This window comes from Drosophila pseudoobscura, chromosome X (assembly GCF_009870125.1).
Source record: "Drosophila pseudoobscura strain MV-25-SWS-2005 chromosome X, UCI_Dpse_MV25, whole genome shotgun sequence".
In the NCBI taxonomy this organism is placed as follows: Eukaryota; Metazoa; Arthropoda; class Insecta; order Diptera; family Drosophilidae; genus Drosophila; species Drosophila pseudoobscura.
The window spans coordinates 41057584-41071630 of NC_046683.1; the positions used below are offsets into that span (position 1 = coordinate 41057584).

Genomic DNA, 14047 nt, shown 5'->3' on the forward strand with positions numbered 1-14047 from the left:
AAAAAAACCCAATACTAAACTTATTTTTTCCCCTGTTTGCTACACTCTTTCCCTACTTTGTTCGAATCTCTTTTCGAATCTTTAGATATCTGCTGGCTGGACTCTCCACGGGCTCGATCATTGTGTTTCACATCGACTTCAACCGCTGGCACCACGAGTACCAGCAGCGCTACTAATCGAAGCCACTGACATTCCAATCCCAGGAGAACACGCGCCGATCCCCGCCAAGGAGAAAGAGAGTGAAAGCAGATGTACTTAAAAGAATGATGAATGGAGATGGAGATAGAGAGGGAGAGGGAGAGCAGCAGCGTGCGTTCGAGGAATGGGCGTGAGATGATCGTTTTTTTTTCTATAGACCTTTACAAACTTTAGGCTAGTAAGCAACACTATGGTTTTTTTTTGTCTAGTAATAATTGTGCGTTGGTGTGTTGGTCGAAAACAAAAGGAAAATTACAAAAAAAAAAACACAAAAAAAAAACAACAGAAAAGATAACATTTTTTTACTAGATTTACGAATTGTATGTTAGGTTATGGCAATGGAAATGGCGACAGAGAAAAGTGCGGGGAAAAGAGAGGAGCAAAAGAGGAAGTAGGAATGGAATAAAGAGAGCTAAGGAGACGTGGAGTCGGCTGTAGGAGGTAGGAAGCGGCTTAAGTAAGTAGTTGAAATAAGACAAATGAAGTTAGTGTTTATAAAACGCAATAAGCAGTTAATAAATATAAATCTACAACTAAATCTACAGCTAATTCCCACATGCATTACTATAATAACAATTGTAGCAAAGTTCTCAAAAGAAAGTAAATCGATAACAAGCCTAAAAAACGCAATTAAAGGAAGCCGAAGAAGGCGGAAACGGAAGCGGAAACAGAAGCGGGAATATATAATGAAACTAAAGCGGCCAAAAGTAGGAATGAGGGAAGCGAGGAGCAAAGAGCAAGGAAATAAAGCCAATTTTTAATTATAGCGTTAGTTCTCTGAGCCACACACAAAGCTACCCACAGATATACACAGATACACGAAAACACACACAGACATCTACAAGCAAAGTATAGGCGATAACTAAGAAAGGAGGGAATAGAGAGAGAATAAAGAGCGGAATTTTAATACACACAGACACTCCCACACAGACGCACACCGGCACACACACTGACACGTATAGGTATTTGTAGCTAAACTAAAACTAATTCTTAGCTCCGCAAAACTAAATCTTAAACCCCTAAATTATCACAGCACTGCTAAAACGGGCCACACATAAATATACACGAATATGAATAAATATATACATACATTTATCCAACCGAATTGCAGACATTTTGTTCTGGTTCTTACCTACAAAAAATATCACGCATACGCCATGCGGCACGTCGCGCGCTTGTCTTAAAATAAAAGGGATAAAGGATAAAGAAGGGGAGAAAAACCAGAAGGAAAGTTTGATTGATTAGTAATTATAAGAGCAGGCATTATTTAATCTAATTCTACTTGATTCCACTCCACTTTTGTTGTTTAGCAATATATTTTAGATACAAGTGAGAGAGAGAGAGAGAAAGAAGGAGAGAAACATGTTCGATAGCGTCCAAAATTAGCTTAACCCCTCCCACACACACAATTGGCTTCCCTGAAACCCCAATCATGTACGTCCAGAACGAAGTGTTTTATATTGTTAGTAGACTATATTTGTATTTGTATTTGTATTTTGTGAGCCTCTAGCTACTGGTTGTCTGGAAGACAAGGCGTTGTTTGACTCTTGTTTTCTTTGCCATTGATTTTCAATCGATTTGATAAACCAAAACTAAAACCAAACCACAATCCATCCACGGCGCACCACTCTGGCACTTACCGTTTAGATATGTATATACATATATATATATATATATATATATATATACATATATATATATAATTACCGATAAAACGAATGATAAAGAAAGATTATTACGAGTAAAAAATAATGATAATACTTCATGTATGAAAATGAATAGAGATTAATGGAACACGTTCGGTTGTAAAAGCGCAAAAGCGAAATTGAATCAAGTCCAGCTATAAAAACCTCCCCATATACATATGCATAATATTTTTTTCTGATTTGGATCCAATGCCTATCATCCGTCGAAAGGAAGTTGTCCACTTTAAGTGAAGGGCTCAAATTTGCATCAAGATTTCCACTAGGATAATGAATGATAGACGAAATGATAGCAGCAAACATTTTATTTCCTATTTCTTTGAGTGTATCTTTGTGCGTGTGTGTGTGTGAGTGAATGTCTATGTGGAGTGTGCTTGTGTGTGTGTGTGTGTGTGAGTTAAGAATTTAACTTAATTTATCGCAAAAACCAAGTCAAGCTATTAAAAAATACTGTCCAAAAATGGAATACTTTAATTCTGAAATATGTATGGCGGAGTAGGAATGGAATCCACGATACTGAATTCGCTCTCGTTCCGTTCTCGTTCGCTTGATGTGTGTGTACATACTCGTATTTAAGGAGCATTATGCAAATGCCCGATGAAAGGACTACAATGATATACATTAAATCGTAATCCAGAGAGGGCAAACCAATTGTTGCTTTGTTCTTTTTCATATTTCCGTTTCGTTGTTCGTTTCGTTCGTTGAATAAAATATTGAGCTGGCGAATTGCAACTATTAGTAATTTAAATGTTGTACATAAACCCACAAAGAACCTAGCCTAAAGGTATGTATTTTTAAACGAGCAGCGACTAGGCAGGCAGCCAAAAAGGGACAGAGGACAGAGGGACAGAGGCAGACGGCAGATGACCGATCAATTGAGATGGAAAGGAAAATTCAAGAAATCTGTATGGGGGATTACACTGATAGCTAACAGCAACGCTGAGCAGTAACAACAATTTTTTTTTTGTGCTCACAGATACGCATCCTTGTGCGTGTGGGTGTGCATCCTCATACATATATATATATATATATATATATATATATATATATATATATATGATATGGGAGCTAGACTCTAAGCTATTAACAGATGCGATAGACGATAGACGACAGATGACAGACGAAAGTATATTAACTGCGGAAGCCAACAATTTTTAATTATGCACTTTTTATAGATCTTAGCGATGAGAAATATGGTCGAGCGATCATTTAGAGCACGGGGGAAAATGGAGATCAATGTGAGAGTAATGGATAATGGATAATTGATAATGGATAATTGATAAATATACATAAATTACATAATGTTTTTATTGAAGAACAAACAACAAATGGCTGACAATTTTAAATTTATACGAAAAGCGAAGAGCTTTGCCTCTTCATACGAGAGATGAGAACAACCCCAGAGCATAAACAAAATAAAAAATGAAAAGGAAATAATACTTACAACAGAATATTTAAGAATTAACGAGTACTCATGCACTGGCAAGGATTATTTCATATACATAGTTATTTACACATAACGAAGGAAGGATGGGATCGGATCGGAAATATTGAAAGGCATTTTAACAAATTAGTCAATAAATTAATGAAAATCGCGGAAAAATACCAAAACAAAAAACTTTAAGGTAAAGGTTAAAGCTAACACACAAACACACACACATGCAGAGGGAGTATCTAATCCAAATACATACACACATACTACATACATGCACATATATATATACTTCGTATATATATATATTTTGTCAACATTGTTAAATAGCAAACTAACAAAAAAGAAAAAGCAAATGAAATGAAAGCCAAAATCGAGGAAAAATTACAATTTAATTAATATTCAGCGACAAATAAAATAAAGAAAGCAAGCAAAAAACCAACAAAATACGAAATACACAAAAGGATAATGCTACGAAAATAAAATAACTGTTCATTAATATTGCTAAACAAAACAATTTATTTATATATATATATATATATATGTATATATGTATATGTATATATATATGTATATAAATATAATAAAAGTATTTTTTTTTGCAAAAATTGCGCGGCATATTGTATGCTAGAAAAGAGAAAAGAGATAAGTGCACATTAATTAAGGATTGGGAAAGAGTGTCAGCGAGAGAAAGTGACGGAGAAGTAGAGGGGATAAGCGGATAGAAAGTATTGAAAGGAAATAAATGAAAAGGAGCGAAGGAAAAGAACAATTTATGCATATTAAAATTAAATTTACAAATACGCTACGATTCTAACAGAATAAGTTTACACCCACACACAGACACAAGCGCGCCAGAAGAAAAACTTAAACTAAAATTATTAATTAAAGAACTAAAAATTTCACGAATGGAAAATGCAGTCGGGAGAAAATTTAAAATTAAATTTAAGCTACAACAAATCTAACAAAAAGCGAAAGTGAGCAAGCATTCAAAGGAAAAACTTAACAGAACAAACAACAAATTATTATGTTCAATAAAAACTGCAAAAACAAAAGAGTAAAAAATACAAAATAAAACAAATGAAATCTTACAAAAACAATATTTCGCATTTTGCGAATCTTTTTATTTCGCGTGGAGATACTCGTACCTTTTTAAGAGTTCAACATTTTGCTACAGGAGTAGGAGGAGGAGCAGCAGTGGCAAATCAATTCATCTTGGCTAAATCCTCTTTTTCATCTGTGGCCTGATTCCACGGTGCCATCACACAGTACCCCGTACCGTACCCGTTCACAAACTGCTTTTCTGCTGGCTTGCAATAATTTCATTTTCCCAACAATTGAACTGGCAAAAAGGGAGCCCCTCCACTGTTGAAAAAAGGGGAAAACATGCGGGGCCACAGAGCAAAAGGAGAGCGCCGGAAACGGGAAGTGGGGAAATATACAGGGCCAGTGGTGGGGGTGGAGAAACACGATAGACAGGCAGCACCAGCCATGGTTCCACGCTACACGATACCTTTTCCACCGAAGATTCATGCGAAATAGACAATGGACACCTCTCTGCATTTGCACCAAGTGATGCTAATATTCAGCTTTCCAGCGCTAAACATCTCCATACTAAAATAGTGTCGGTAGAAAACGTATCGTGTAATTGGAGGTATCGAAATGAAGGCTCCCCCTCGTTCTCGCTCGTTCTGTGCCACGCTCCAGTTGCGTTTTCAGTTGCCGCTGTATTTGGATAGAGAGAGGGAGCAGAGCAGTGGGTGTACAGATGGGAAAAAGGGGGAAATTTGGTATGTGGCAAGTGGAATCATGGGGAAAGATGAGATAAAAGGAAAACAGCCGAAGAAAAGGTGAGTGCAAGCGGTGAGGACGACGACGATGACGACACCGGGGACAACTTTTGAGGCAGCTGTCTAAACACGGAAAATGCATCAAATTGCAACAGGAGCAACAGCAGAGCCAACAGCAACAGCAGCAGTGGCAAATCATCAAAAGTCATATCTCTTTCATATTATGCCAGCCCCTTTACAGCCACCACGGCCCGCCGCCGCCCCCTCCCCCTCCCCTTTTGCCCCCTGTGCTTTCTGGAGCGTGTAATATCCGTTTCCTGCATTTCCGGTTGCAGGCTAACGCCACGAACGCAAAGGACGAACGCGGAGCAAAGTTGCCTGAAAATTGCTAGCGGAAATGCTGCAAAATTAACGAGCAACGCGGTTAGGGAGGTGCGGAGGTGGAACGTGCAGCATGGTGGCATGGATCCAGGTGGCAGTCATCAGGCAGACGCTACGAATACCATTTACTATTTGCCAAGGACCACGACCAGGACCAGGGCCGGGACCAGGACCAGGAGCCCAAAGTTAATGCAAACAATTTTTTGCGCTTCAAAGAAGCATCTTTTCATGTTGTTGTTGTATTCCATCTTTTACCATTTTTCTAACGGGCTCCGGGCTCAGCAAAATGCAAATTCTCTCGCCGAGCCGGAGCCGGAGCCTGAGCCGGTGCTGGTGACGAAGTCAGAGTCCAGCTGGGAGGCAAAAGCGGTAGCAGCTGCAAATTAGACGCATCGCTTAACCAGCAATGACATAAAGCAGCCAAGTGGCAACACAAGCGCTAACAACGTCCTGGAGTCACCATCATCGTCATCCCAGTCGCCATCATCTCGGCTCAAATCAACACAAAATATGAAGCAAATCCAAGCTTTCCGGAACCGAAACTTTTGATACCCTTGCAAAATGATATTTACCATCTCTCCGATATGATACCTCTAGTAATACGATTTGGATCTTCTTCGGCAAAGGTAAATATGTATTTTCACTGAATCTACATTGGTTGAATCATCCATCATAGTTCTTCGATAAATGATGGCTACATATGTGCCCAGACGAATGGACACAGACCAGGAGACTGATCAAGAATATCCCCTTGCAGAGGGTATAATTATGGCAAAAGAAAACTCTGCTTGGACAAGGGTATGCTGGAATACGAGGTACAAGAGATAGCAAAAGAGATGGCTAGAGGTGGATAGAAGGTGGATAGGAGGAGACGGGGAGAATGGTGTCCCTGTCCGTTGAGGGCAAATAAAGCATATGAAATTAATGAGCTCGTCACGTTTTGCGTATGGCCAACTGGTTCGGGGTCACCTTAATTATGGCCACAATTAACAGTTTCAGCAGGCTCCTCCACCAGGCTCCATCAAAGGGCATGCCACACAGCGGGAAAGAGAGAGTGAGAGTGAGAGGGAGAGGGAGAGACAGAGACAGACGGAGAGAGCAAGAGAGCGAGACAGATGGTGTGGTGCCACACATTTCATTTGGCACGCCTGGCCACCATATCTCTCTGTCCTGTGGCTCCGGTTGTGGCTCTGTGTGGAATCTCATTACAAATTCAAATGCTTTGCATGAGCGCTGTCCTCCTTACCCCGTTGCCCCTTCTTCGTTCACAACTACCTGCCACCGTGCCACATGACCCTCTCTGTCCACCTCCCTATCTCTCCCTCGCCCTCTCCCTCTCTGCGCTAGCCATCACTTGACGCTGTCCGCATGGCAAATGTTTCAGACCACGTTGTCACTCAATTATGTGCCAGGTGCGCAAAGCGTAGAATACTTTTCAGCACCCATCGCATTGCCCACCCACAGCCGCAGCCACCCTCGCACGGGTAGGTGGAAGTGGAAGTAGAGGTAGAGGTAGAGGTAGAGGTGGAGATAGGGCCCCGAGTGAGAGACAGACAGCTTTGGTGCAGCTGACCAGGTGACATAAATAGGAAAGGATTTCCGTGTGTGTACCAAACACTTCAGCCAGGAGAGGGGACTGACGGTGGACAGAGTCTTCAGAGTATGGGATACCCTGTGCAATGGCAACAAGGCAAGTATGTTCATCCACAGGCAGTAACAGAAGCTAAAGGATCGTAAAAAATATCTATACAAAAAACACAATCAGGCAGGCTCCGTTTTTCATTTACTTTTGCGGTTTACGTTTTCAGCCAAAACGTTTCGTTTTCGTTTTATGGTGTTCCATTTTTCACATATTTTTTTTTATCGATATGTTACATTTTGAAGTCCGAATTAAATTGGGCGGGAAACAGCTGTGCTCACCCAGATGTTCTGTTGAGCGCATGTTACAAGCACAGTCTGAGCTGTTACATGCACATTTGTGCTGTTATACGCAAAAATTTATTAATTGCCAACGTTCCGATAACCAAATGGGAATGCGTCAGCTGCTTACACCAAAACGAAATTTGTTGTTGCTGTGGCCAATTTTTTCCGAGTCAAATTTTAGGTTGGGTTAAAATAAAATTATTTATAAAGAAAGCACAAGTTAAATTACCCTGATATAGGTATCAAGTTTATGTTAATGCATCAATAAGTCATCTATTTTTTTCCTTTTGCAATTAAGGTTCGTTTTGTTGTATAAAAAGCCGTTTACTTTTCATTTCGTCAACGAAAATGTTTTCGTTTTGAAAACGAAGAAATCTTGCGGAATGGGAAAAAGAGAGCCCCAATTTATGTGATTTCAAAAGGAAATCGGAAAACTTTTGTGAATGTGAAAAACGGAGCCTGGCTGAATATATTTGTTCATCGTTCTTTTTTGTACATCGTTAGTTATTTGTATTTATTATTATTTGCCATTCCAAATTTAATGTTAATGATGTATTTTTATCCAACACTACTCTCCTCTGCTATTCTCATACTTTCTGTACTATTGTCAAGTAGGCATTGACATTTGATTTGTTGATTAATTCGCCAATTGTCCCGACAATCACATAGAAATCGGAAAAGAAAAAATTGGAAATATAAAAACCTCCCATAAGCATAAGAAAACAAAGGCTAGAGTAAGTTAGCAAGTAAGCAAGTAAATAGGTGACCAATATAAAATAGTGGCTGTTTTCGTTGATAGCAAAACAATGTGGCAAGCTTCTGCAGAACGAAAGATCATGGAATATCTTCGAAAAAGACCAGAAACTTCGACTAACATGGAAAAGGAAATTTCTTCGGTGGGGAATAAAAAGAAATGTATGTATGAGTACAGAAAGTAAGCAGCAATGTTTTACTGAAACCGAAATTGTTTCCGTTTTAGTCTTCTGTAATAAGTCAATACAGGAAAATATTCGCATGACCGTGAAGGTAAACTGCGATGAGGTGTTCTGTAGCCACAGTTGCATGATGAAGGCCATTCGAGAGCAAAAGGCCAAGGTGGTCATCGTCGCCACCAAGACGCCGCCCTCGCAGAAAGCCGAGATTGAGCATTTCGCCAAAGTGGCCAAGTGTCAAATCATTTACTACGGCGGCAGATTTATTGAGTGCGCGAACTCGTGCGGGAAAGTCTTCCTCTTTTGTACAGTGGCCATAAGCACTCAGAAAGATGCGGCCATCATCCGTTCGTTGTCGGAAAAGTTGGTGGCTGGCATTGCTCTGTTTTTGGATGGCAAAGACGTAACAAATTAAATCGGCTGTCAAAATCCTCTCCCAAATACATCAAAAAATAAAATCAGAGGATATTTACGTATGTGAAACCCTGCAAAACTTGGTGGGTGGTATGGGGGGAGCAGCAGCATTCTTCGCAGCAGCATCCACATTGGATTCGAAAGGTGATTATCGTCGAACCCCCAGAATCACCGAGTGCTTTGGCATCTGTAACGCTCGCTCTCTCCTGCTCGGTCGATGCTCATTCGCAATTTTCCCCTGCTCTCCTGTCCTGCCCTGTCCTGTCCTCTGCTCTGCCCTCCTGTCGTTTCCTGTGGATGCTGCAGTTTGACGAACTTTGTCACCCGATAAATAATGCAATTTGTAATTAAGTCAGTCAACCAGTTAGTCGATGCGGCGGCCAGATAAGTGGGAGGCACCAGGCACCAGGCACCAGGCACCAGGCACCTGGCGGTAGCCAGGGATAGGAATATGTTGCAGCCATCTGTGTGGCGGGTAATTAGAAATCGTTGGCAAACAACACCTAAAGCGAAAGACATACGTGCTACATATGTATCGGCATATTTTTCCCACCACGAGAGCAGAGCGTCTTGCCAAACGGGGACGGAGCAATCCCAATTGAAGGCACTTGAAGGATGCTCAAGCGAAGCTTGTGGCGTGTATGGCTTGTGTGGGGGCATGGTAGTGCGTGTTTGCTGCATGGCACTGATGGAATGTTTGATTAACGAAATATTTAGAATGTTAATTAAGGTAAATGGGGTTGGCCACAAGATGCAAAGTGGCGAGTGCTCCGCCACAGTGGATGGCGATGTTATTAGCACATACCTAAACGCAGTCGCCCAGTCGCTCAGTCGTTCAGTCGCTCGGCTTACACCCACAGCTTACACGCCGTCACACACTCATGCATGCATGTGGTGCATGCAACAATGGGCGGGCAAGAAGGGAGGAATGAACACACACCCTTTTTCTGCGCAGCAATCGTGGAACAGCAGAGGGTATATTGTACCAATGGAGATGTATGCAGAAGAAAGCAGTCCTTGCAGTATCGGATAAGGATAGATTTTGTGCAGGGTACACCAAAATCCATTTCAATCAAAAAAGCAGGTATCCTTGTCTCCATATGGCCACTATTAGAGCGGCGTTCGTATGAGTGGTGTTTCTTCTTTTTGGGGAAACTGTCAACGCCCGCAAATTGTCATTGTCCTGCAGGGACTTTTGCTCGATTCCCATTGTTAGTGCTCCGCCTCCGCCTCCGCCACCGCCGCCGTCCCCGCCACTCTCTCACTGCCGCACACTCATTTGTTGGAGCTTACGCTTAATGCAGCAACCAGACACACAACGCGTGTAACGTAACCCACCCAACCATCAGCCTCCCCCCCTGGCTCCCTGCCGTTCAACCATTCATTTGCATGAAAGATGCATGGAGCATGGAGCATGGAGCGGTGGCGGGAGACCATTACGCAACATGTTAGCGTATTTGTGCAAAATTAATTCTTTATCTCTCCCTCACTCTCTATCTATGTATCTTTTGTTGCTTTTGTGCTGGCACCACCCGCACGGCACCGCACCGCACAGCCCGCCGCACCAGCATGGGAAAACAAAGGAGGACAAAAAACGACAAAAAGCGAATACTGTTATTTCACAAAAACCAAAAGGAGGAAAGGCTTGTCCAACATACGAAGTCTTGAATACCCTACCCCTGTTCACTTCTTTGCCAACAAAAAGATACAGTAGTCCGATATAAGCATGTGTAAAAGTGTCGCAGAAGAGGAAACTGATTTTGGTCGGGAATAAAGGTCTTTATCTCGTTAGTAGAGTGCTGCGAGGGTGTACAAAATTTCTATTGGAGTTTAGCTTGCATATTTGTGTGCTTCGGGAAGTGGAAAGTGGCAAGTGGGAAGTGGCAGGTGGGAATGGAAATGGAAATGGGATTGCCAAGAGGAAGCGCTAAAGCGAGACATCTGTTGGCAGCGAAGAAAAAGTGAGAAACCATCCAGCCATTGACTTTGGCACAAAACCGTTTTAAAGAGAACTCCCATAATCGAATGCACATCTTTCGAACGGAAGACATTCGCCACGAGTGGCTCTGGTGTTTTCCCAATAAAATACATATTAACAAGTGATCGGCACTTCGAAAGAGTTACAACCTTGCAGGGCCATAAAATGGTTAATGAGAGAGCAGAGAGAGTTGCTAGAGGGGGAGACAGAGGGAGTCGGCAATGCGGATGTGGAGGGGAAATGCCACTTTGCGGTCAACAGGAACAGCACGACACGTCAGGGCACGCCCTCCCATTCGCTGCACTGCACCCACCTGTCCGCAGGCGCCACTGCCCCTGCCTCTCTGTCTGTCTGTCCGTCTGTGTAGTGCTCTCTTTCAGTCTGTGTCCATTTTCCCAGTGGGTGCGATACACGTTTCATTCAATTTATTTGCCATTTCCCATTTCAATTCGTTTCGGGCCGCCAATTACCCAGCGTGGACCCTGGTCATGGGCATCGCCTCTACCTTCTCTCTCTTTTCTGCACATCATCTTCCAGGCTGTCGTCCATCGTGACCATCCGGAGCATCCTTTCCCTGGCTGAGTGTGTGTGTGTGGCTCAGCTTGAAGCCGTTTCACGCAGCGACGTTGCAAAAACAATGCTGTTGCAAAGATACAGGAGAAAAGCGAGCGGCAGAGAGAGATAGAGCCAGAGAGACAATGTCAAGAGAACCAACAGCAGCAGCAGCAGGGGGAAAGGGGAGGACAGTGGGGTGACGTGCGGATGCGGCGGTTGCTGGCAGTGCCACATCATCATTAGCATATTGACATGTGGCCAAATTTGGTCACGTTCCATTTCATTTCAATCCATTTCGACATCTCGAACGGAGCTCAAATCAATTTCCCGTCTGTATTGTTTCGAGCCTTCTATCCCTACCCCTTCTATCACTCTTTGTCCCTCTCTCTGTCGCCTCATTTCTCTGTGGGTTCTATATAATGCAGATAAGTCAAGAACCATACTTGGCCCACAGCAAAATGAATTGGGAGGGAGGGGGAAACACACAGGCGAACCGAACTGCGTAAGAGACTAATTGGTGTTTGTGCCTCATACACTGGGAGAAAGAGTGGATCATTTGCGGATATTGAATGTTGGGAGGTGCGCATGAAAGAGGCCCAACGACTGGAGGACTACTTAATGGAGTAGCAGATGGCTCTTTTTCGAAGTCATACCTTACTCCGTCGATTATCTCTCATACGAACTACTGAACCTTCTGAAAGCAGCAATATTTAGGTGAAAGTTAATGCTTAAAAAGTTGTACACAAAGAGACAGTTCAGGATAAATTTTAGTGACTTTCCCAAGTAAATTGGTCAATAAGGTCAACCAATGCAGGAAGTCTTTTTGGAAGAAATGGAGTTATATTACACTCATTTCGTACATCCTATCCTCCACCACATCAACCGATTCTAATATTGATTTGAATTTGATGGAAATATTGCTTCAAAATGTTTCCAAATATCCACATCACATACATATGCATACAAGATTAAAAAGAGAGATGAAGTTCCGTTGGAGGGTGCCTACCTCTCAGGCACTGACCCCCCTGACCATCTTGTCTTAAAGTTTCACATCAGTTAAGCGAATTCCTGCTGCAACGGCAGCATCCGTTCGATCTTCGATGGACGGAATTTTGCCTCAAATATTTTCTCTGTTTTTCCGCTATCTCTGTTCTCATTGAGCTGCCAGGAATGGCAACAGCAGCAATAGCAAAAGAAGCAGAAGCAGCAGGAATCGCAGACAACCAGCAACATCACAAACAGGAAGCATCAGCACTCAACGGATTCGATGGGGACTCCCAGGCAGATAGCAGATGGGAGATGGGAGATGGGAGAACTATTTGCGGAGGACAGGGATTGTAGAGGAATTGGCTGAGCCCTGAGTCTAATGCCAGCTAAGAAGTCGGCCAGTGCCTTTGACAGGCTTTTGCTGCCACACCCAACGCTCTCCTCCTCGATAAGGAAAAGTTGAACGAGAAATGTGTAGCATCTATCCACCCATCTTCGATAAGTTTTCCTCTGGCTCGCAATGAGCTCTTCTATTTTCTTATATTTTTCATTTTGATTGTCTCGAGCAGCAACTTTTCTTACGCTCCATTATAAAATGCGAGTGAAGTGGAAGAGGGAGTACGGGATTGGGGCTTGGGCTTGGGTTGGGGTTGGGGTTGGGATTGGGGCGCTTGGGTTGGGGTTAGGGGAAGCAGCTTTTGGCACGAAATAATATTTGCATAATAGCAAACAGAACAAACTGCAGGTCTCCGGCTCTGGTTCTGGTTCTGGTTCTGGTTCTGGTTCTGGTCTCAGTGCCGTTCCTGGTACTTGGCCAAAAGATGACAAATGACATTAAGGAGGCTTAGCGCTTGCGTTTTTGCCGCTTTATCAACTACCCAGAGAGACAGATGGAGAGAGTGGACAGGGACGGGGACAGGGACCCATCTCCCCTCATCACCATCATCAGCGTCATCATCGCATTTGGAATTTGACTTTCAAAACGAATGCAGTCAGTCTCTAGTATCAGGCCCCCACGTCCCATGCCATCCCATCCTATCCCATCCCATCCCAGCCCGTCCCAGCCCGTCCCAGCCCGTCCCAGAGCTCTAGCCCTGTGTTCCTCCAGGCAGCCAGCAACGCACACTTGTGCATCCGGCGACCTCGTCCTTTGCCACCGATGGAGACTCTCAGCCACGAGGCCTGCTCCGCCTCCTGCTTCCATCCACAGACTGCAATTATTTTTTGCGCAATGGCACGGGGAAAGTGGAACAGGGAACGATGAGAGGCGAACGCGAACGCGAACGAAACGAGGAACGGAACGTGGAACGTGCAGCGCTCTTTGATCCTCTTCGGCCATATATTTGCTAACGACAATGACAGCGATGTCTACCAAAGATTCAGGTGTACATATATACATACGTACATATATACGTATACAGTTATATGTATATACTATATCTTTATATAAATAGATATATTTCCCCCCCTCTCTCACTCTCTCTCTCACTGTCTGGCCCTGTCTCTATGAGTGTATGTGTGTGTGTTCTGCTGGTAGTATTTGTTTTATGGCCACGCCCGCCACTTGGGCCAAGTGCAACTGCAGCCAACTTTTTGCACGCCGCTCAGGCAACTCTTGAAACTTCTCAATGGCACTCGGTGTGGCATCACCTAACCCTCACCGTCACCCTCACCCTCATCATCACCATCACCATCGCCCATTACGACCCATCTCCCTGTCGCCTCTTCCTATCTATATTTTGAGACCGCCGACC

General features: G+C 43.1%; 2 protein-coding genes across 27 annotated transcripts in view; both read left to right on the plus strand.

The window, feature by feature from the left end:
- The window catches only part of rg (A kinase anchor protein rugose), a 187179-nt gene extending 185881 nt beyond the window's left edge, over positions 1 to 1298 (plus strand). For 13 of the 26 annotated variants that reach the window (XM_033383033.1, XM_033383031.1, XM_033383032.1 and 10 more), the window contains one exon: positions 86 to 1298. In XM_033383033.1, the coding sequence (XP_033238924.1) occupies positions 86 to 176 (91 nt within the window). In that variant the 3' untranslated portion in view covers positions 177 to 1298. The remainder of the gene's footprint in view (positions 1 to 85) is intronic. The other 13 variants (XM_033383026.1, XM_033383034.1, XM_033383039.1 and 10 more) reach the window with 1 other exon arrangement.
- A 6710-nt stretch (positions 1299 to 8008) lies between these two features.
- LOC6902050 (60S ribosomal protein L30-like) lies at positions 8009 to 8842 on the plus strand. Its single transcript, XM_002133548.3, has 3 exons — positions 8009 to 8161; positions 8227 to 8342; positions 8407 to 8842. Exons 2-3 carry the CDS (start codon positions 8234 to 8236, stop codon positions 8772 to 8774), a joined length of 477 nt encoding a protein of 158 aa, XP_002133584.2. The 5' UTR covers positions 8009 to 8161; positions 8227 to 8233; the 3' UTR covers positions 8775 to 8842.
- Positions 8843 to 14047: the final 5205 nt, after the last annotated feature.